The 23757-nt window shown below is 39.9% G+C and overlaps 4 protein-coding genes across 5 annotated transcripts in view; 2 read left to right on the top strand and 2 right to left on the bottom strand.

Moving 5' to 3' along the window:
• The window catches only part of LOC112156340 (NACHT, LRR and PYD domains-containing protein 12), a gene marked incomplete at its 5' end in the record, with an annotated part of 9473 nt that extends 6150 nt beyond the window's left edge, over nt 1-3323 (top strand). Inside the window, 3 exon segments of the mRNA XM_024288586.2 lie at nt 580-737; nt 1094-1267; nt 1390-3323. Coding sequence (XP_024144354.1) covers nt 580-737; nt 1094-1267; nt 1390-1408 — 351 coding nt within the window.
• Nucleotides 1-23757, bottom strand: part of LOC112138454 (uromodulin) — a 368601-nt gene that overhangs the window by 333574 nt on the left and 11270 nt on the right. The gene's annotated exons all lie outside the window — the stretch shown is intronic.
• LOC112156339 (NLR family CARD domain-containing protein 3-like) lies at nt 2736-13960 on the bottom strand. Of its 2 annotated transcripts, XM_036216775.1 has the most exons (12): nt 13498-13960; nt 13289-13396; nt 12742-12863; nt 12534-12644; nt 10627-10746; nt 8236-10134; nt 8075-8116; nt 6743-6907; nt 6118-6294; nt 4805-4978; nt 3915-4088; nt 2736-3687 (listed from the first exon to the last, which is right to left on the bottom strand). In XM_036216775.1, the coding sequence occupies exons 3-12, from the start codon at nt 12861-12863 to the stop codon at nt 3678-3680; spliced, it is 2994 nt and encodes a 997-aa protein (XP_036072668.1). In that variant the 5' UTR covers nt 13289-13396; nt 13498-13960; the 3' UTR covers nt 2736-3677. The 2 variants fall into 2 exon arrangements, with proteins under 2 accessions (XP_036072668.1, XP_024144353.2); XM_024288585.2 differs by having other exon boundaries at nt 13289-13551.
• Nucleotides 20731-23649, top strand: LOC112156338 (NLR family CARD domain-containing protein 3-like). Its single transcript, XM_036216793.1, has one exon. The coding sequence runs from the start codon at nt 20850-20852 to the stop codon at nt 22605-22607; it is 1758 nt and encodes a 585-aa protein (XP_036072686.1). The 5' UTR covers nt 20731-20849; the 3' UTR covers nt 22608-23649.

A 23757-nucleotide genomic window follows, 5' to 3' on the forward strand; every position in this document is an offset into this window, starting at 1 on the left:
TGATGACACATTTGCTGTGTACTCTTTTAACCAAGTTCCTCCGTTTCTGTTTTGGAACCAATATTGAATAGGCCAAGGCATTTGGATCTATGTGCAATAGGTTTTAATAGCAGGAAAGAACAGACAGGGGGAAGGCAAAAACAGGATCAGAACAGGTGGACATCAGAAAACACAGGGACATCATAAGAGTACAACAGACTGATTCCAATAGCAAATTCAACATTTCACACCAACCAAAGCTCGGTGCCTGCTTAAATCTGTTTGCTGGTGATTATCAAATGAAGACAGCTGCTGAGGTCTCGGAACACTGGGCAGTGGCTGATGGGAAATGGAGTAATGTTGAGGCTCAGGTGACAGTCAATACTTAGGGGATGGCTCCCTCTGGTGGTCATAGGGGGAAACAGAAGATTTCACCCTGGCAATACTGATGTATTTCTGAATTCACATAATTTATGTTTGCTCTCATTTGTATTAACTTCTGAACTTCTATTGCTATTGTGCTTAACATGTAATATAAGAAACTTTTATATGGAGTTCTAAAATGTAACTTTTTTCTGGATTAGGTTGGAAAAATGCAGTTTATCAGTGAAAAGCTGTGAGTTTCTGGTCTCAGCTCTAAAGTCCAACCCATCCCATCTGTCAGAACTATGCATAAGTGAAAACCACCTGAAGGATTCTGGAGTGGAGCATCTGTGTGGTTTTCTAGAGAGTCCAGACTGCAGACTGAAGACTCTGAGGTCAGTTCTTTGTTACTGTTTTAAATCCTGTTTGGCTTGGCACCTGCAGGAAATGTAGAGCAATTGCTGGATGAAGGAAGTCTGATCAAGGCAACAAAACCAAACACACACTTAAATTCAACACACTTAAAGTTTGATATTGTTTTTGATATTGATTTTGTTTAAGTTAATTTTAATAAGTGTCGCTGATAGGATCAACTTTATTCTGACATCTTAACGAGCTGAGATGATGATCCACAGAAACAACTCTCTGTCCTGACTGATTCAGAACACAAAGCCAAATTGAACACGATACACCTGAACGCACCTGACTACTTTGTAGATGATGCCATCTCCCTGTTTCTGTCTGCATTCAGGCTGAAGAAATGCAGTTTGACAAAGGACAGCTGCACTGCTCTGATCGCAGCTCTGGAGTCCAACCCGTCCAATCTGACAGAACTGGACCTGAGTGGAAATGACCTGCATGATTCAGATGTCCAGAAGCTCTTTGATCTGGTGGACAGATTAGACTGCAAGCTAGAAACTGTGAGGTTAGTAGATGTTTGTACTGTCCACACCGAAACCTCTGCTGTTCTTCATGCTCTTCACTGATGCTTCACTGGCACTGAGGATTAGGAACACTTCTTCATCGTATTTCTTTTCTACTCTGTAGGTGGAATCCAGAGTCTTAAATCAGGACAACATCTGTCAAAGCCTGGATTATTCCACTGGAAGAAGAAGACAAAGGATGATGAAGGAATCAGAGGATACGTTTACACTAATTAAAGAGGCTCATCATACAGAAAAAAATGCAGCTTAAGTTCCTATTTTGAATTGTGGTTCATTTTATCCCAACCTTTTTTATTTTTCTAATCTTTTTCTAGTTCATTATTCATTTTTAACAGTTTCTTCCTGAGCATTATGATGTCTTGCTGTTATTCTATCATTTAACTGCTCTGGATGAACCTCATATCAACCCTTTAATACCAGAGGTGTTGCTGGCAACAGCAAATAAAACACTCTTTGGATTACCGTTACTTTTTGACTGTTTACTCCATGGATTCTGATGTTTAGAGTGTTGCATATCAGCAAAAAGAACCCATTGGAATTACATAAATTCCTAAAAGGTTAGGACACTATTTCCCTAGTTTTAAAGACTAAAGGCCAATGAAGGAATAAAAACCAACTAGAAGTTTCAGATTTTTCCCTGGGGGGCAGCACATTCTTCTCCTCTGTCAAACAGATCCCCAGATGTCTGATCCAGAATTTTGCTCTGATACTTTGATGGTGGTAGACCTTTTCCTGTGAACCTAAAAGGTTTTGATGGTTCATGAAGACTAGATTTTATGTGATGGCCCTGTTTGCTATTGTTTTTTTTATTTTTAATAATGTAATTTTAAGTTGTTTTTCAATCTGTTTTAGTGTACTGTATTTATCTGTGGTATTGAAACAGCATAATAATTTATACATTTTTTGTTTATTATTGTTAAAATTTGAAGGATTACAGGTTAATTTGATTATTGTTCCAATGTTTACCTTCTCCAGGGAAGAGACACAAACTACAAACAGGTTTTGATTTCCTTACTAATGATCATTTTAATATCATTTTAATGTGTTTGCAGATCTAAACAAGACTAAAGCTATTGCTGAACAGAGAATGTGTGCTTATGTCTGTGTGGTCCTTTGATGTTTAAAAAATGAAGCAAATTTAAATGCAAGGTTTGTTTTTTTTTTTTTTAATCTCAAGGCAGCCCTCGGTTTTTAGGTCTCTACCCCTCCATGTTTGGTGTTATGTGTTAAAACGTATTGTCATTTTCTCAGTTAGTCTTCACAGTTTATTAATATATAACTACTCTTACAGTTTATTAACCTTTTAAAAAAAAGCTTTCATGTGTAACTATTCCAGATGTTTATTTTTTACTTTGTGTTTGGTCTTTTAAGAGGCAGTAACCAGAATAAAACTAATTCAAATTGAATATCCTTGGAAGGATTTACCAAGACAAAGAAGCTGACACAACACCTTTACCAATGTATTTAATGCATTCAAATGCCTTTTGCTTTGTCATAGAAATATCTTTAGTGCATTCAAATCTTATTGACATTTATTCAAAGTCATGAGTCAGGCCCCTGTTCCCTCCGCCGACCACTAGAGAGAGCCATCTCCCGGGTTCTGGCTCTCGCCTTGCCTCCTCTTCTCACACTACATCTCCCATCAGCCACTGCTACTTAAGCCCCAACCTTCCAATCAGCTGTTCTCCATTTAGCATTTACTTTCACTGTATTTAACCTGGCACAGCGCTGCTCTATGCGAAGTCTTGTTTGTGCTACTTGCAAAGCATACTGAGCAGCTTTCTCTTGACAGCCATGTATGTGTTTTTATATGTATGTTATATATGTTTTTTTATACGTCCTGTTCCTGCCATTGACTGCTCTTGTCGATGATTAAACACTATTGAACATAGATCCAAACGCCTCATCCTCTTTATTACATTCAACTTGTTGTAGATACAGACTTTACACCCCTTTACACTGTATGTGGCTAATTTACAACGTACCCTTAAATCTGGCATTTCGCTTAATTTAGCATCAACTTGAATACAAAAAAAACTTTTAAGAATATTTTAATATAAATGAAAACATAATCAGACACGAAGGACTAACTTATAAACAATCTAGTCTGACTATAAAAGGGAAACATGTAAAATGTGAGAAAGAATAATGAAATCCATCCACTCATTTTTTTTGAGGGACATTTTTTTCTGTAAACTTTAGTTCTCTGGTAAAACAAAAAGGATCTTAAGAGGAACACATCATAAAACAAATATTTCTAAAATTATTTAAAAAATTGCAGAAAAAAGACAGATCATAAAAGGACATTCTTCCTCCATCACTTTTTTCTCTGTTTGTCAGGTAAACTGAAGGTTCCAAACAGGAAGCTCCATGTTTTCTTCAAAATTCTCTTTACTTCCATCTGCAAGAAAACAAGGAAATCTGAGTCAAACATGGATCAAAGGGGTCAGATATTCACAGTTGGAATAAGACAAACTTATTCTGAGATTTGAAGTTTTAGTATTTTGATTAACCGAGCCCACTTTGTGTTCTTCTGTAGGTTTACACATAAACTGGATTCTTGTTATAAACTTTCAGGATTTAGATCACAGGTGAAATCAGCTGGACTGACTCTCACTCTTCACTTACGTTAGAGTCTCCAGTTTGCAATCAGGACTTTCCACCAGACGAAGAAGCTGCAGAACATCTTCATCCTGCAGGTGATTTAGCTTCAGGTCCAGTTCCGTCAAGTGGGAGGGGTTGTCCCTCAGAGCTGACACCAGAGCATCACAGCTGGTCTGTGATAGGCGACAGTTCTCCAGCCTGAGTGCAGAAAAAACAGACTGATGTGTTCGGTCTCTACAGTCATAAATATCAACAACATTCAGTGGCTGTTTCTGACAAAAAAAATCAAAACACGCCGAATGTGCTGATAATGACACAAATCGACCTGGTTCTGGTTCTAATCAGTGAATCAAGCTTAAATGAGCAGGAACAAAAGCTCAACAACAGATGAAATGCAATAACTTTTATCTCATAATTTTAGTGTTTCCATAAAAAGATGATCTCTCCAGGTCGCCTTTCTTGGTCTCCTCAAGCTAAAAGCTTCAGTAAGTGGTGCCACTTCTTATCAGACGTGCAAAACAGCCACAACTTACATTAATCTCACAAACAGCCTCATTGACTTCTATTGAGGCTCAATGGAACAGCATGACACACCTGTATTCCCTCTCAGATGTGACCACTCCTCTCTAGCACAACCCAAAAACCCACAGCACCTGTACTGGTCATTATACAGGTGTCTGTGACTAAGGCTTAAATTACTTGGGATGTACTGATTTAAACTGATTTGCACCCATTCTTACAGATCTTTGCACAGAAAAGCGTATGTTAAACATTTATCATGAACAAACTCACACTACATATTGGGCGCGGTATTTTCCTCAGGTACAAGAGGCAAACTATTTGGTTTATTTTGCTAAACTTGTTATAATACACACAAGTATGTGTTGTAAATCAGCATTTGACAGTGAACTGACCTCAAAGTCTTCAGTTTGCAGCGAGGACTCTCCAGAAAACTACACAGATGAAGAACCCCTGAATCTTGGAGGTCGCTCCAGCTTAGGACCAGTTCTGTCAGAGAGGACGGGTTGGACTTCAGAGCTGAAACCAGAGCAGCACAGCCGTTCTCTGACAGACCGCAGTTCCATAACCTGAACCCAGAACAAACAGTTGAAAAGAGAATGAAGTGCTTTAGCTTATTTCAGGTATTAAAAATAATAAAAGTTGTATGAAGGGATCTGGTTCTAATTTATGATTCCAACGTTTTCATTCTAGTTAATTTGATTGCGTCTTAGACATGAATTAAGCTGCTGTTGATATTATTAAAGGTAAAACTATCAGATGACATAGGATGAAGACATCTGGTGTGGCAGTTGTACATTTACTTCTTGTGCTTTAACTTTACCTTTGATATTTCTGATAAACCCATTACTTTATAATTGTTTCCAACAGTTTACCAGCAGGCCCTGAACTTAACCTTATTTAAGAAAAGTTGATCATATCACATCAACCATCAATACATTTTATGGTGGTGAGTGGCACAAATACAGGGGGGGAGTTTGTAGAGCAAGACAAAAAGTCTAAATGCTGCCCTCAAGTGGACAAAACCAGGAAGCACACAAAAAAGTCAGGACTGCAATGTGTTTAACTGCTTTCTGAAATGAAACAAATCACTCATGTGAGATCCAACTGTAAATATAAATAGTTGTAAACAAAGGCTAACACTTTCCTGCCTTTTGATATTAATTTTTTTGTGCTAAAAGTTGTTTTTCGATGGGGATAATGAGGGATTTGAGTCTCCTTATTTGAAAGCTGTTTAAAGAAGAGCAGTACAAGATGCTTGAGACATAAGCTGAATTTAGGTAAAATGTTGCATTTATTAGAATTTATTTGTTGCTGTTTGCAAAATGACAACATAGTATTTTCAAAATTACACTATAAATATTCATTTAAAGTAAAAATATAAGGTATGTTGAACATGTTTGATTTTCACAGGGAAAAAAAAATAAAAGTCTTGCCACTTTATACTTTTTTGGTGATATTAGGTTTAGTGTTTAAATACAATCTGGCAACATGACGAGTTACTTTAAAAACACAAAGGAGATGATAGGCTAAAAAAAAAGGATAATAAACAAGGTATATGGTTTTTAAATGGAAATATAAAGGTTACCTCAAAAAAGATAAATATACGCTGGACTCCCATAAGTTAAAGTTAAAGGCATTCCAAACCTATTTAATCAGAGTCTGTGGGAAATTCAAGAATAAAGCAACAATAAAGATGAAGTCTGACCTCAGAGTCTCCAGCCTGCAGTTTGGATTCTCTAGAAATCCAACCAGATGCTTTATTCCTGAATCCTGCAGGTTCTCGTTCCAGCTCAGGACCAGTTCTTTCAGGTTAGATGGGTTGGACTTCAGTGCTGAGATCAGAACCTCACAGCTGCTCTTTGACAAACTGCATTTCTCCAACCTGATCCGAAATGAAGATTGTAACATTTCAGGTAAACTCAGACAAATTGATCTTTATCTAAGGTGACCTTTAAGGGTCAATGATTATGTGCTTTGTTTAACCAATTAAGGCATCGTTGTAACCTTTTTTCAAATATTCAAGTTATAAACTGGCCACATTTGATTGACAGACTTTGTGTTTCTCTGGTTTATGGTAAGGGCGTGACCTTCCAACAAGTCCACTAATGATTGATGAGAGTGGTTGCTAAATGTTGACTCAATTACTGCTAGCTGACAACGTCTGGCTCCAACATGGCAACGTCTATTGCAAAAAATTTAAATTTTGTTGGAGCCAGAAGTAAGTCATTTCTTAAAGGTGACGTCACACTCACAGTTCTCATATACAGTCAGGGGTTATAGCCGATGCCTTTTAGGTTCACAAAAATTGCATATCAATTACGAATTCTGACCTTAAAGTCTCTAGTTTGCAGTTTGGACTTTCCAGTCCAGCAGACAGAACTTTCACGGCTGATTCTTGCAGCTTGGTCCCACTCAGGTCCAGCTCTGTCAAAAGGGAGGGCTTGGATCTCAGAGCTGAGCTCACAGCTCCACAGTCAGCGTCTGAGAGTTCATATCTGTCATGACAAAGACAAGCACAGGTTTCTCTGTTATCTTTATACTTGTGATGGAAAAACTTTCATATGTCCCAAATCAACAAGGAAAATGCATATTCAGTCTCTGACTAGTGGTTCCATGACCAAGTATGAGCAGCACTTGAAAAAGTCCTTGCTGTCTGTCAGTGGAAAACATGTGTTTTAAAACATTTACACATCAAAGCTAATGTTTTTTGCTTCACCCACGATTCAGGTCTAGACATACAGTTCCAATATGCTGGTTAGATAATTTCCTCACACTTTCTTTCAGAATTGAACAGGAATCTTAAAGTTAACAGACATGCACAATTTAAGGGTTAAATGCATGCTCTGGACAATACACATGAGCACAGAGCTTTCCAAGATAGAAACAACGAAAGGCAGAATTTTCCTAGAATATCTCATTTGAAGTAAAAGAAGCAAATAATCTGAAAAAAACTATTATAAAGTAAAGTCTCATACTCTGGTTATTCTGTATTCTGTCAGTACCAACCCATGATGACTGTCACACATATGTAATTTGAAAGTCAGATAAATTCGACAAAGACATTCAAAGTGAGTTTGTACTAAAAGTGAATGATCAAATGTGTATGTGGAGAAATAGATTCCCATGTAATTTCCCCACGGATTAATAAAGCATCCATCCATCCATCCATTGACACATTTTTTTGTAACCCAAGTCTGGTTTCAGATGTCAGATTTCGTGTCACTTGGAATTTTCAAAATATTCAGATTTGACAGAAAAAAATAGTTCTGCCACTTTGACCTGTGCTGCAGGTTTTTTGGTTGTCCTGGCCAATGGAGGGTCATAGAAAACAGTGACCTCATTTTTAAAGGAAGCGGAGGCTACTAATAGGATCGTCAATGAAAATGGACCCTACCATTGTTGTGCATACGGTAAGTGTATTGCAAAGAGCTATCCACCCGTAAGGACTGTTGTAACCAAGGCTCAATGCTTCAAACTAGCTGTTGATGTTTGCGGGACAAATGGTAGATACATTAACTGTGACTCAAAGGTTCTATATTCTCCAATGTGATATAATGAAGGATGTGTTCAGCTAAAATGATGATGGGCAACAATGAAAGTGTTTAAATCATGCAACTCTGTGATGTACTTAAAAGATGGCTAGAGCATCTCTGTCTTCTAACCTGTTCTCATCGACTTCAGAGGGTTTCAACACATCCCCGAGCCTGAATCAGAACAACAAAGAAGAATTGTAAGACAAAAAGTGCAGTAAATTTTAGCAAAGGTGACTAAATGTGTATTCTCTAAGCACTTTATTTATAATGAGAACTAGTCCTGGACTCACCGAAATTTCCTGCAGTTCCTCACTGCTGGGATCAGTCTCCATCGACCCTCAAAAGTTGTGTTGTACTTGTCCAAGTCCAACTCATCCAGAACTTCCTCTGACATCTGCAGCATGTAGGCCAGAGCTGAGCAGTGGATCTCTGAAAGTTCCTTCTCTGATCTGTCCTCTGACTTCAGGAACTCTTGGATCTCCTGATGAACTGAGAGATCCTTCATCTCCACCAGACAGTGGAAGATGTTGATGCTTCTGTCAGGAGACATGTCATTGGTCTTCATTTCCTTCAGGTTGTTGACAATTCTCTGGATGGTTTCTGGATTGTTCTCTGTCTGACCCAAAAGACTTCCCAAGAGTATCCAGTTTGACTCCAAAGAGAGACCATGAACAAAACGGGCAAACAGATCCAGATGACCAGTTTGACTCTGCAGAGATTTCTTCATGATTCTGTTCAGAAACTGATCCAGAGAAGAGATGCTTGTTTGATTCTCCAGAAGGTTCTCAATCACCTCTGTCTTCTTTGACTTGTAACAGTGGATCATGTAAACTGCAGCCAGAAACTCCTGAACACTCAGATGAACAAAGCAGTAAACTGCTTTCTGGAAGATCTCAAACTCTCTTCTGAAGATCTTAGTACAAACTCCAGAGTACAAAGAAGCCTCTGTGACATCCAGACCACACTGCTCCAGGTCTTCTTGGTAGAACATGATGTTTCCTTTCTCCAGCTGTTCAAAGGCCAGCCTCCCCAGCTTCAGGAGAACGTCCATGTCAGCCTCTGTCAGCTCCTGTTCTTGATGGTATTTGTTCTTCTTCCTCTTTGTCTGGACCATCAGGAAGTGTGAGTACATGTCAGTTAGGGTCTTAGGAAACTCTCCTTTCTGCTCTTTGGTCAGCATGTGCTCCAGAACTACAGCTGTGATGCAACAGAAGACTGGAACATTACACATGATTGAGAGACTTTTGGATGTCCTTATGTGGGAGAAGACTCTGCTGGACAGATCTTCATCACTGAATCTCCTCCTGAAGTACTCCTCCTTCTGCGAGTCAGTGAAGCCTCGTACTTCTGTTACCCTGGAGACAAATGAAGGAGGGATCTGATTGGCTGCTGCAGGTCTGGAAGTGATCCAGACCAGAGCTGAGGGAAGCAGATGTCCCTGGATGAGGTTTGTCAGAAGAACATTGATTGATGACTTCTGAGTGACATCAGACACCACCTGACTGTTGTTGAAGTCCAGAGAAAGTCTGCTTTCATCCAGACCATCAAAGATGAAGAGAAGTTTACAGACAGACAGCTGCTCTGCTGTGATCTTCTGGAAGGTTGGATAGAAAACTTGGATGAGAGTGAGAAGACTGTGCTGCTCATCTCTGATCAAGTTCATCTCCCTGAATGAAAGAGGAATCACTGCACTGATGTCTTGGTTCTCTAAGCCCTCGGCCCAGTCCAGAGTGAACTTCTGCACCAAGAAGGTCTTTCCAACTCCAGCAACACCACTGGTCAGAACTACTCTGATGGATCCATGTTGGTCAGTTAGGACCTTGAAGATATCCTGGCATTTAACTGGAATGTTCTGAAGATAATTCATCTTGGACTTTATCTCCAACTGCCAGACCTCATGTTGGGTTTGAACCTCTTCTCTCAGCCCCTCTGTGATGTAGAGCTCAGTGTAGATCTCTTTGAGGAGAGTTCTTTTTCCTGTTTCATCAGTTCCTTCGGTGACATGTTCACATCTCTTCTTCACACTGATCTGATGTTCATCTAAAAGCTCCTTCATGTTCCAGCATGAGATGACAGCCTGTCCACAGAACCCGTGTCCACAGCTTTTAGAGACTGGATCCTTCAGAACATGCTGACAGAATCCACATTGGGACAGCGCCTCCTCATTACAACTGTCAAGGATTCTTTTGCTGTGGAGACGATGATAGAATTATTTTGGGCAGAACTGCACAGTTACAAATGGGTGGCATTGCTTGAAGACAAAAACAAGTTAGAGACATCCTTCATTGGAGACCAATTATTATTTCTTAATTAATCAACTAGAAAACAAACAACCAAAGGTAAACAAATATATTTATAATTTTACTAAAAGTCCATATTACTGTTGTATGTACTTTGGGCTGCTGCAAGTTGTACTATGCACTATCAATTGACATTTAAAACAATTTATCCTCAGTTTCTACCCATTTTCTGGAATACAATCTGTATAAAACATAAAATATATATGTAAAACAAAGCTATTAACTTTATTAGCTTAAAATGTTAAACATGAAAGAACATATTGAAATGTTTTGTGACTTCTGTGAAAAATAAATTTTTAGGAAGTACTTTTTTTTTTTAATCAAACTGTAAATGAAGAAGCTCATGTTCTTGTTCATGTTTTTGGCTGAGCTGTTCCTTACTTTGAGTTAGAAGATCCATGTTCATGACTAAAACGGGGAACCCAGTTTTTGGACTGGTCACTGTTCATGGACCCACAGCTGGATGCTGAAGTCTGAACTTTCTGCATGAGCTGATGACCTCTGCAAAGCAAACAGATCGTAGAAAATAGACAATTGAAGTTTGTTTTTTTGGAAAAGCACGTGCAATCAGCATAATTTAAGAGTTAGACTAAAAATGGATGTAGGAGATAATAGAAGCTAACAAGTCTTTGAACTACCTGTTCTTAAAAGCTCTGTATCAGTGATTGTTTATACTTGCCAACAAAAATCTGTTTAGTGTGAGTAATTTGCCAGTTGAAAACTCACTATTTAAATCTTATCATCAAATCATGGATCTACATTATAATCCAATATTTAAGTTGCATTCTAAAAATACCAGCGACAGACAAAATCCCCAGTCTTTATTTTTTTTTAATAGTTCTAGATATTTTAAGGCTGCAAACCCTCGACTACACACTTTTTATACTTTATCAAACAGAAATGAAAATTTTCACTCTTGTGTCTCTTGTTTAATGCTTTAACACCTGAGCTTTAGCTCCCGTGTTTGCATTCTTTCACTAATGAAAGTCTTCAAAGAAAGAAGCTTAGCGCTGATATGCAACAATTTACAGTTGTGAAGTGTTGACGCAATCTACACAAATCAGCTAATTCTGGTTGATTGTGTAAATGGTCAGAAAGTTATTGTAGGTTAAACGGTTTTATAGTTCAAACCTTTGTAGAAAAAAAGTACAATATCATGGAATGTAACCAAAAACATAATCATGACTGACCTACATGAGACATGGTACAGAGACTGATTGACAAAGGTCTTAAACCTATCAGAACAAAATAGCACATAAAAAACCAAAACAGTGAGATGCAAAATGGTGAGGAAACGCTTGTCTAAAAATGTCATCATGACTGTTTTTGGCAAAGAAGGAGGCTCCATTGATTTTAGCATTGGCGTTGCTAGCATGCAAACTGTTGAGAATCCTGTTCTCCATGGCATTTCTTTTTGTTTTCCTCCTCTCTGCGTCTGTAAGAACTGGACGGAGTCTTCTGTCCACCACTCTCCTCAACAACTAGTCCTGCCTTTCTTACCTGTTGTCAGTTTCCTCATCAAGATCCATTAAGCTATTATGTAGACTATTGTCCTTGAACCTGGAAGCTCAGTCTTGCTTTCTGGACCCCTGGCCTTGTACAGAGCTTGTTTCGTCTTCTGCCTGCTCCAAGCTATCACTCCTGTGCCAAACTATCAGTTCTGTTCCAAGCTTTCAGTTCTGTTCCAAGCTGCCTGTCCTGTCCCCAACTCTAAACCTTGACTCACCACCCACCTGTTGACTGCTATTGTAATCCTTATCAGTTCCTTACAACATAAACTAATTTGTCAGCAAACTAAACAGTGTGGGTCAGAAGTGTGACAAAAACGAGTGAATAATTAACAGTAAATTGTGAGCCAGGATGCACAGAGGTGAAGTGACACGTTCCAGTGAAAAGTTCAAATCCCGACAGGGCCCCTTTCTGAATGGAGTTTGTATGATCCCCTTGTGCATACGTGGGTTTTCTCTTCTCCCAGTCCAAAAACATATGGTACTGGTCCTTGAGTGAGAGTGTCTGGCCCTTCGATGGCTTGTTAAGCTGTCAGGGTGTAGCCTGTCAATGCCCGGAAGCAATGTGGCTAGCTACCCCCTTAACCCTGCACAAGATTCAATAGCAATGGACGATTGATAGCTGGTTACTAATAAATAATAACATAATGGAGGAAAGACAAACGTGTGCTGTGATGTTGTTAATAATAATTAAATGACTCAGTGTGACCAGAAAAAGTTGACATTTAAAGTTTCAACTGTTGCTCAGAGAATCACGTCAGAGCAGAATCAGTGTCTTACTTTGAGTCAGAAGCTCCAGGTTCATGACTGAAATGTGGAACCCAGTTTTTGGACTGATCACTGTTCATAGACCCACAGCTGGACGTCAAAGACGGGACTCCTTGCTGACCTCTGCAAACACAGACAGACACCCTCAAATTTGTGAGAACAGAAATGTTTCAAGAACAGTGAAGCAGTCAACCGCCTCACAGCAGGAACAGTGTCTTACTTTGAAGCTCCAGGTTCGGTTCTGAAGTGCTGAGGTCCATCTTTAGATGGGTCACTCTTCATGAGCTCACATCTGAACTTAGCAGACTCGGTTCCATCCTCCTTCTTATGTGAACTTTTCATCTTTTTCAGAGTTAAACCAGATTTAGACTTAAAACAGGAATTTTCTGATAAATGTCTGTACAAGCAAAACCACAGAAACACACACAAATAAACCAACACAAACACACACTGACAATGACACATTCTCTCAAACACAAGTATAATTATACACACACACAAACACACCCCGACACTTACATAAATCCTCCTAACACACTGACAATCACACACACATTCAAACACACCTACACCCCCACACCATAGACAATTACACTTACTTACAGGGATACTGAAACCCACTGACAATTACACACACACAAACATACACTGACAATTACAAACACACACAATCACACACACATTCACAAACATATAAATGTACAAAAACACATACATTCAAACCCACATAACTGTCCAAAATGGGATCAAAAGGCAGCAGGACTGACCTTGTCGAGCTTCCAGCAGGTTTTTAACGTAGTTCTGTGGTTGTAGACGAAGGTGGATGGGGAGTCCTGCCCAAAGACATTGTACTTTTCCAGCCTGGGATTTGAAACCTTGATCGGCCAAGTAGCAGAGAGGTTACTTAATCCATAGATTAACAGCTTTTTTCACTGTGACTGCTGGTAAAGATAAATATATTTCGTATCAGACTCACTCAAATTCTCTCCAGATTTGGCGTCTGTGTCTTCTGAGAAAAGAGTCGTCTCTGTATTGTGAAATCACAGAAACTGAACTTTGCTTCTTTTTTTTTTCTCACAGGGCCATAAAATATTACGGGTGTGACTTTACACAACAGCAACATGAATATACAAACACTCAGACATACAAGTCAGATTTACTAAACATTTGTCTTCATTCAATAATTCCAAAGTATCTTTATGAAAATGTGGTTGCTAAGCTACAGCCGGTTTTTTCTATAAGATAAACAAAGTAGAGCACAATGTAAATACATTTACCGATAGTTTTTTGGAAGCTCACCAGGTTGTCTGTGTTCCTGCATCCTACCATAGACATTTATACACGGACATACCATCTCTGATGTCCCTTTGGAACCGAAAAAGTAGAGAAACTCGCATGAGGTTCAGGAATTTAGAAAATGCGCAATTAGTCAGGGTGAAGTAAAGGGAAAGCTTTGCCGGTTTATTCGTCTCCTAATCAAGGAAACTCGTCTTTAAACTGCATGATTATAAACTCTTATGAGAACTCGTCACAAAATCAATGAGCGTTTATGTGTGTTTATGGGAAATGTCTCTCTTTTAAACCTTGGACTCATAAAGTACAAATAACTGTAAACAGATATCAAGGGTTTAAAATTAGCAACTATGTACAACGTTACTGTATAACGTTGCTCAATCTATTCATCTAAGAACTATCAACCAGGCCAGAAATTTGGGTTTAGTGATGGATACAGACCTGAAATTTGAATAATACATTGGGCAGTCAAAGAAATTTCAAATATTTAAGATCTGATGTCTAACCTGAAAGACTGGTGCATGGACTTAATCAACTTGACTAGTGATTTCACAGAACTAAAAAAAAACAAAAATCTATCATTAACTGCAGCTTATCCAGAACTCTGGAGCTCCAGTTTTCACAAATACAAAAAATAGACCACATCAATCAGGTTTCAGGTCTTTGCACTGGTTGCCTTTCTGCCAGATACTTTAAAGTTCTGTTTCTGATTTATTAAACTGTGAATGGTTTGGCTCCAAAATACATAGTTCACTTCCTGACCCAGTATGTACCAGCCAGACCTCTCCGGTCATCTGGATCCGGTCTTATATCAGTTCCTGGAGTCCAAAGCAAACATGTAGCAAACATTTGGCTTCTATCCTCTACAGATCTGGAACAGACTTCCAGAAAGCCTTAGATCAACGGAAACACCCAATTTATTTAAGCCTAGGCCAGGGGTGTCTAAAGTCCGTCCTCGAGGGCCGACTTCCTGCTGGTTTTCTAGAAACCCTGCCTCTTCTGCTGTTGATTACCTAGATCAGGTGTTTGGCCAATAAGGAGCTTCAATGGCAGGTTGGTTGGAAAACATGTAGGACACCGGCCCTCAAGGCCTGACTTTAGACATCCCTGATCTAGGCTAAAGACTCGTCTGTTCTCAGCAATCTTTCCTTTTTTTTAACCAATGACTCCATTGATATATCTTTTAAATGGTTATTTTAATGTTTTATGTAAAGCAATAAACAAACAAAAACTACCTCTAGTAGTTATTTGAAAGAATGAAACATCTGGACAAACTTCTGGGTTTGCTTTATAGATTAAACTGCACCATCCTGGTCATTATTACACTTGTGATCGAAGCCTCTTTCTTCTATCGTTTCACAATCCAGTTACTTTTTCTAAGCTGATTTGGCTAATTTCAGATATACACGGGCAGGACAAGCTCGCCCTCACCTGGAGCCAGAAGGAAACTGCAGATAATTCTAATTGCATCAAAACATAACAGACATGAAAGGCAGCCTCCGGATGCTGAATATTGTTATCTTCAGATACTTTATTGACATAGTTTGACTATAAAAAGACAAAGTGTTTGTAAAGTAAATGCAGTTGTGTTGCAATAGTGAAATTAGTGACAAAACAGGAGGAAGGTTAAAGTGAACAAACTCGTCTGAGCAGATTCCCCACAGAAAATTGTGCTAAAGATAAGAGCGCAGGGCAGAACAGGAGGAACAACAGCCATTCATGTCTTCACCTGCTAAGAACACAGACTTTTAGTTAGTCGTTATCATCGACAAGTACTTTACAGATGCTGAAGTGACCTAGTTGTCCCAATTCTGAACTCAGTCAATACTGCTGGTTTAACCTGCGCATGATTGACTTGAGAGGATGAGCTTTTTACAAGAAGAAGAAAATGGAAACATGGTTTTGGGATCCAGCTTTGTGTCCAGGAAGAGGAAAAGGCCTGAAGATGAACCAGAGACCCAAGAAGAGATCCAGGACTCGCAACCCAAAAGTAAGAGGCGGATTCTGCAGCAGAATTTCTTTGGGCATTAAAGGATTCTGTTCTGTTCTTTTCTATTCTATTCAGTTGTACTGGATCAGTGAAGCAGACACAATACTGGATTGCGTCGTGTCTTTGAATGGCAAAAAGAGAGTGATCAACCAGTGAAACAGGATTTTTTTTCGCGTGGGAACACGGAAATCCATCAAAGCCTTGAGGTTTAAATTAAACTGATCTTCCAATTCAACACTATCCTCCAGTTTTCTGTCTTATTTCTATGTACTAACTTTAACAATTTCAATCTAGATGCACATTCATTCATTCTTTCATTCATTCATTCATCTTCTTTAGCCACTTGGCCCTTTCGGGGTCACGGAGGTGCCGGAGCCTAACCCGGCCACTGATGGGCGAAGGCAGGGTATACTCTGGACAGGTCGCAAGTCTGTCGCAGGGTCTGGACAAACATTGGAAGGATAAACATTGAAAAAATGAACACTGGAATTAACCAAGACAATAGTAAAGAAACTTGTGTGATTGCCTGGAGGATAGTGAATCATCCAGTGGTAATTTGTAACCTCTTAAAACCTAAGCTAATATTTAGGCTAACCCTCTACACATGTAGTCACAGGGTCCACCTTAAGCAGAATGAACTATTTCAGTACTATTACCTAAAATGTGACGTCCATAGATGTGGACACCAGGCCTTAAGACCTTGAAGGATGTAAAACTCAATTTGGCCTGTAAAAAAATAAAATTCTTGGCAGTCAGATCCTTCTTTGTTCTCCAGATTGTTGTTCCTTCATAGCTGTTGTTTTCTGCTTGTTCTTGCAGAGTTACGCTGCTCACAGAGAGCCCAGTCCTCAACATCCAGCTGTGAATCCATGAGGAGTGATCAGTCCAAATCATCAAATCCAGCTTTTAAAGAGTAAGAGGAATCGTTAAATGACTTGATCTAAAGAAATAGTAATGTCTGCATGTTTTACAGATTTTACACAGCTGAACATACATTATCACATTCCTTCAAATTTTTTTACATCAAAACTTACTCTGATGAAGGAGGAGGCCGAACAAAGTAACAAGCAATTTAATGTCTAAGGAGGGGAAATTATAGTCTACAGCAGAGGTCCCCACACTTTTTTCTATGAGGGCCACATGACTATCATATTATCTGGTGGCGGCTGAGGTCAGTTTGTAATGAAAAAAGTATGACGTTTGCTCTGTTGTCTTTACGCACACGTTTTTTTTTTCTGCATATGATCAAATAATAACAAATTCTGGGATTTTCACAAAAAAGCAAACCCTCATCTGGGTTCTTCAAAAAATAGAAGTTCCACGTACTTTCTATTGTGCTGTGCACAATCTAGGTGAAAGTTCAGTTTAGCTCTCAGGGCAGAATTTCTTGAATGACTCATTACCAGTCTCTCAAAGTTCCTGTGCTCTTCATAATCTTTTTGTAGGTTCCGGTAGACTTGTAGACATGGCTGTTTGCAGCTTCTGGACACCATTGTCTGCTGCTCTCTCATCAACTTCCCTGCAAAGTATAGAAATTACTGTGATTATATTTGTAAATATTCAGAAAGACTCATTCAAGCCAGATAAGTTAGCTTATGTATGTTGATCAGTGCAAACTGTGGGTTTGCATCTGGCTGGTGAAATCTGGTTTCATTTTAGTACAGCCAGCCTCAAGAACTGATACAGATGTCCATCTGTCAATGTTGACATCATCTGAGATTTTAGGAGTCGCTGTCACAAACTGGTGGTGTAGGACCCAAAATGCAGGAAACCGGGCTTGGAGAGAGGAAAAAAGATTACTCTTTCGAATCTAATCTAAGGAATGACCTGACCACTTCGGACCCAGCAGAAGAATTTTTGCACACTATACCATGCCACGTTATATTTATGTAATGGCATTCAGTTTCTAGTGCATCTGTTCCTGAGGGGATACCAGGGTCATCCTTCAAGCTCCCTGTTCCTGTGGGGGGTCACTGGGGCTGCTACTTCCTGTTCTTGTGGAGGGTTGCTGGGACCGTTCCTCTTCTTGTGTGTTACTGTGGCGAGATGCGGGCGCCACGATTCCTGTTTCCTGTACCCAAAGATGGTCGGTGCTCATCCCCTTGGCAGTTTCCTGTTCTAGAGGAGGGTCGCCGGAGCCACTCCCCTTTATATTTCCTGGCCCTGAGGAGAGTCGTTGGGACTACTCCTCTTGGCGTTTGTTCTTGAGGAGTTCTGCGATATCATTTTGCGATAAAGCACAAACCAACTGACACGATAAGTCATTAAAAACACGACAATGAATGAGAACAAGTATTTTTTAAAATTTGATTCACTAAAAAAAGAGCATTGCGGTGACATCACAGCTCTGTCTGGAGAGGACGTGCCGCGCAGAGTTTATTGACAGTCTCAGGTGCACGTGAGAAACCTGTTCAGCGGTTTGTAAAAAAATAACCATTCCAGCAAGTAAGCTGCTGGACCTTTTTCTGTTTAAAAACATGACGAGATCCATTTAAGTTTCTGTCCCTGCACTCGCGCTTTTCCTCAAACAAGGCTTCAGTATCTTACTTAGGCTCCAAGCTGCAGAAGTGTAGCTGCAGATGAAGCCATGAGGAAATCTTGGTGATTTTATTATGGAGGACCTGCACAATTACGCATGACACTCAACTTATAATGAGCTGTGAAGCTGTGGCATCTCTCCTGCCACTCACGGTGCTGCGCTCAGAGCAGACACTTCACACAAAGAGGCGCATCTATTTAAAAAAAAGTGTTTCCATTATAGTTTTGCGAAAAATGTCTACTTTGATACACCCCAAATACCACCTTCTCTAAGCGCAAAAACTTTTTTTTCCAAAAATGCGAGTTGTTTCAAAATTGTGGCGTTTCCATTAGGAGAATTTATTATCGAAATTCCAATTTGCGAAATTTCAGAGTTAATGGAAACACGACTTGAGACTGTCAGGAGGTGGAAGGAGTACTTTAAATCCAGTGAGGAAACAGAGGCTGTGAATGTAGAAGTGGGCCCGCTCATCATCCAAGCTGAATTCACATAGACAGGCCAGACCTTATCTAACCCTGGTGCCTTAGCATCAAGGCACTTTTTGACTGAGTACCTCAAGTCTCTGGATGTTGTGGGGCTATCTTTGATGGTACACCTTTGCAATGTCATGTGGCGGTTTGGGAGCCTGGTGTGATCCAACCACAAGAGGATCACACTACTCACCCTCTCTGGGAAAGTCTACTCCAGAGTACAGGAGAGGAACATTTGTATGAGAGTCAAACATTTGATTCTGCAGGAAAATTATGGCTTTATGATCACGTGCTTTATGCATTTTGTGTCATGACTACAGAACACTTTTAGAGACCCAGATGCTGGAACCCAGAAGAAACGCAGCTGCAGACAAGCATGGCAGGTAAGAGGTTTTAATTGTAAGGAGGATGAACTTGAGCAGAGCTTGGGGTAAGTTCCCGGCGTGAGGTAGAGGCGGGTGACGTCACTGGTGGAGGTTCAAGGAGTAGAGGCAGGCAGAGGCTCGTGATGTGACCGCAGGAGAAGACCAAACTAAGTCTCCGGGCAGGGCTGATTCTGGCGACCGCTCGTGACAATGGGTTCCTGAGGGTGAGCATAAAAGGTATTAGAGTAGTTCAGGCGTGACGTGGCAAAATACAAACTTAGACGAGGAGACCAACTATGCACCATCAGGGGCAACGGACTGGCGAGGAATGATGGTCCTGGAGCTCCTTATGAAGGCAGACGAAGGTGATGAGGTGAGTGGTCGCAGCTGGGAGGAATCAGCAGCCAAGTGGAGAGGGGAGGGGGAGGAGACTGACAGAGGCACCATGACATTTTTAGAAAGTGTTCAATCTCATTCCTTGCTGTTCTGTGGCAGGGGCTCTTTGAATTTGTAATGAGGCCCCCTGAAAAGGACTATTGGGTCTTTGTACAACTCAAGCAAGAGTTTGGTTTAATTGAGAGAAAGTTTAACCTGTTGCTAGAGCATGTAGGTCTCCGGCAGGGTGAGTTAAGTTCATAATTTTCATAGAAATACCTGGTTTGGGAATTCAATGATTTTTATCTTACTTTTTGCATATTCATTTGTTTTCGTTGGCTTCTTTGAACCAGAACCTCCAATGCCCACTGGGGTGGTTAACAGCCAAAAATGAAATAGCCTGAATTAACGTCTCATAGTCAGAACCCATGGTACTCAAATGGAAAAAGGTGTATTGCCCATTAATGGTAACTATAAAGCTCTAAGTTGAGGTACTTTGGTATTTTATGTTCTTTTTCACCAGTTGCAGCTGTTACGCAGTTACTACATCAACTTGTTGTAGTGGACAAGGAGCTGAGGCAAAAGACAAAACTCTAGATATACTGGTAAAGCTTGGGTCATTACCAAAAGGACAAGATCTTTGAGTTAAGCAACTGAAGCAAATTCATTTTGCAATGCTTTAAAAAATAGTGCGAGATGTCTGGTCCTCTGAAAAGGAGCTCTGGGGGAGTAGGTCTTTCTTTTGATCAGTGAGAGCATTCCATGTTGATATAGACTACAGTCTCTGAGATATGGTACAGGACAAGTGGAAGAACATGGCTAGATACATGGACAAAACTCAGGAAATTTGAAACATATATTATAAAACAGTAATTAGAAGGAATTACTGAAAACTTCAAATCTCAAAAGGACAACGGCCCTCTTAAAATTAGAGAACCGAGATTTAACTGATCAAGTTGGGTTATGTTCACACTTATTCTTTTTCTACCTGCAGAAACACAAGTGATATTTCTGAATAGAAGTAATTTCTTGCATTTAAAGACAGAAATAGTAAATTGTTTAGTTATGTCAAGATAGAGTTTTGAATAATAAAAGTGGCAACTCATCTACTGATGAGAAAATGTTTACTTTTGTTTTAACAGGAAAAACAAGTGTAAAGATAGTGATGAAGAAGAGGAGCTTTCCCACTCTTCTTTGTGTCATGGCATCCCGAAGGATCCAGTTTCTAAAAGCTGTGGATGCACAGAGTGCAAAACGTCAGACTTGAGAATAAAAGAGCTTTTATATGAACATCAGATGTGGATGAGGACAAGATATGATCATGTGACTGAAGGAATTGATGAAACACAGAGAAGACCTCCCCTCAAACAGATCTACACTGAGCTCTACATCACAGAGGGACTGAGAGAAGAGGTTCATACCCAACATGAAGTCTGGCAGCTGGAGATAAAGTCTAGGATCAATCCACTCCATAATTTTCCAGTTAAGTGCCATGACATCTTCAAACCCTTGACTGACCAACATGGATCCATCAGAGTGGTTCTGACCAGTGGTGTTGCTGGAGTTGGAAAAACCTTCTTGGTGCAGAAGTTCACTCTGGACTGGGCCGAGGGCTTGGAGAACCAAGACATCAGTGCAGTGATTCCTCTTTCATTCAGGGAGATGAACTTGATCAGAGATGAGCAGCACAGTCTTCTCACTCTCATCCAAGTTTTCTATCCAACCTTCCAGAAGATCACAGCAGAGCAGCTGTCTGTCTGTAAACTTCTCTTCATCTTTGATGGTCTGGATGAAAGCAGACTTTCTCTGGACTTCAACAACAGTCAGGTGGTGTCTGATGTCTCTCAGAAGTCATCAATCAATGTTCTTCTGACAAACCTCATCCAGGGACATCTGCTTCCCTCAGCTCTGGTCTGGATCACTTCCAGACCTGCAGCAGCCAATCAGATCCCTCCTTCATGTGTCTCCAGGGTAACAGAAGTACGAGGCTTCACTGACTCCCAGAAGGAGGAGTACTTCAGGAGGAGATTCAGTGATGAAGATCTGTCCAGCAGAATTATCTCCCACATAAAGTCTTCCAAAAGTCTTTTAATCATGTGTGAAGTTCCAGTCTTCTGCTGGATCACTGCTGTGGTTCTGGAGCACATGATGACCACAGAGCAGAGAGGAGAGCTTCCCACCACCCTGACTGACATGTACTCACACTTCCTGATGGTCCAGACAAAGAGAAAGAAGAACAAATACCAGCAGGAACATAAAGAGAATCCACAGGAGCTGGCAGAGGCTGACATGGAAGTTCTCCTGAAGCTGGGGAGGCTGGCATTTGAACATCTGGAGAAAGGAAACATCATGTTCTACCAAGAAGACCTGGAGCAGTGTGGTCTGGATGTCACAGAGGCCTCAGTGTACTCTGGAGTTTGTACTGAGATCTTCAGAAGAGAGTGTGGGATCTTCCCCAAACCAGTTTACTGCTTTGTTCATCTGAGTGTTCAGGAGTTTCTGGCTGCAGTTTACATGATCCACTGTTACAACAACAAGAAAACAGAGGTGATTCAGAACCTTCTGGAGAATCAAACAACCATTTGTTCTCTGGATCAGTTTCTGCGCATGATCATGAAAAAATCTCTGCAGAGTCAAACTGGTCACTTGGATCTGTTTGTTCGTTTTCTTCATGGTCTCTCTGTGAAGTCCAACCAGAGAATCTTAAAAAGTCTTTTGGGTCAGACAGATAACAGTCCAGAAACAATCCAGAGAATCATCAACAACCTGAAGGAAATGAAGACCAATGACATGTCTCCAGACAGAAGTATCAACATCTTCCACTGTCTGCTGGAGATGAAGGATCTCTCAGTTCATCAGGAGATCCAAGAGTTCCTGAAGTCAGAGGACAGATCAGAGAAGGAACTTTCAGAGATCCACTGCTCAGCTCTGGCCTACATGCTCCAGATGTCAGAGGAAGTTCTGGATGAGTTGTACCTGAACAATTACAAAACCACCGGGGAAGGTCGATGGAGACTAATTCCAGCTGTAAGAAACTGCAGGAAATTTCGGTAAGTCCTGACACTATTTTCATTCTAAATTGAATAGTTTGTAACTTTGGTTATTTACCTGAAGATTTTTGTGCTCTCTTCGATCTCAGAAAGATGTCTATTGGATCTTGTTTATCAATTAATATGTTTGGTCAGATGTTCTTAGATCATACTTCCTTTTTGTGTCTTTTTTTAAATCTGAGTAATTGCAGTAAATGTTTTATTAAAACTGTTAATAATAATAATGTTAACATTCTATGTACTTTCTGTAAAATCTATCATTTTCCTGTAGGTTAGGAGTGGTGTTAAAGCCTTCAGAAGCTGGTAACTACAGGTAACGAAAAAATAAAAAAGTATCTAAAATTTATTTGAAAGGCACTTTATACAACACTGTCATGGATTTTTGTTTTCAATAACCCAAAAGCACCAGATTTGAGTTGATTGGTGGCAAATGTGAAATGTAAGGCATTAACTCAAAACATGATGAATAATAGGTATCCCAACAAACCTGATTGAACAAATGTTATAAAGGGGTAAAAACAAGTTTCTCACATGTGTATCCAACTGGGCTGTGGTTGGTAAGAAATCCACTCCAATGGCTGTTTAAGTGTCGAAGATTGCATTCCCCTGTCTTAGGCAAAGGTGAATACACCTTGAACCAGTTAAAGTCTATTGCATGACCACACACACCTAGCAGACAATGTAGAGATACCAATTAACTTAAGAAACATGTTCTTGGATCATGGAAGGAAGCCCGAGTGCTCGGAGAAAACCCAAGAGAAAAAGCAAACACCATACTGAAATATCTCAGCTGGGATTCGGGGGGTAAAGGAACATCCATTCCAATCGTGGTCGATCCATCTTACATCCACTGTCTAAGTTTTGATGCACTAGATCCATCCAACAGACAGAAATAGTCTCCCAAACCCTTTCTCGGGACAAGTGAACAGAAATGTAGTATCCTTCTACAAACGTTTAGGGACTGTCATTAACATCATCAAATTTTATGTTTTTTTTTTTTTTTTTTTTGTTTGTTTTGTTTTTCTTGTGGAGTCAAAAGATAAAAAGTCAGAACTGGTCTGTTTATACTTATATGCTTGTCACCACAGGTATGAACTCTCAGCGGATGACTGTGGAGCTGTGGCCTCAGCACTGGAGTCCAACCCATCTCATTT

The sequence above is a fragment of the Oryzias melastigma genome, linkage group LG18 (assembly GCF_002922805.2).
Source record: "Oryzias melastigma strain HK-1 linkage group LG18, ASM292280v2, whole genome shotgun sequence".
In the NCBI taxonomy this organism is placed as follows: domain Eukaryota; kingdom Metazoa; phylum Chordata; class Actinopteri; order Beloniformes; family Adrianichthyidae; genus Oryzias; species Oryzias melastigma.

What these genes read in the sequence shown, in the direction of transcription:
- LOC112156339 (XM_036216775.1), bottom strand. Translation starts at nt 12,863, where the DNA reads ATGAAAAGTTCACATAAGAAGGAGGATGGAACCGAGTCTGCTAAGTTC. An exon ending in ACCGAACCTGGAGCTTCAAA is followed by an intron (nt 12,645 to 12,741) that starts GTAAGACACTGT and finishes CTGTGTTTGCAG; the next exon opens with AGGTCAGCAAGGAGTCCCGT. An exon ending in TGCAGGCTGGAGACTCTGAG is followed by an intron (nt 4,979 to 6,117) that starts GTCAGACTTCAT and finishes TTCTGGGTTCAG; the next exon opens with GTTATGGAACTGCGGTCTGT.
- LOC112156338 (XM_036216793.1), top strand. Translation starts at nt 20,850, where the DNA reads ATGTGGATGAGGACAAGATATGATCATGTGACTGAAGGAATTGATGAA.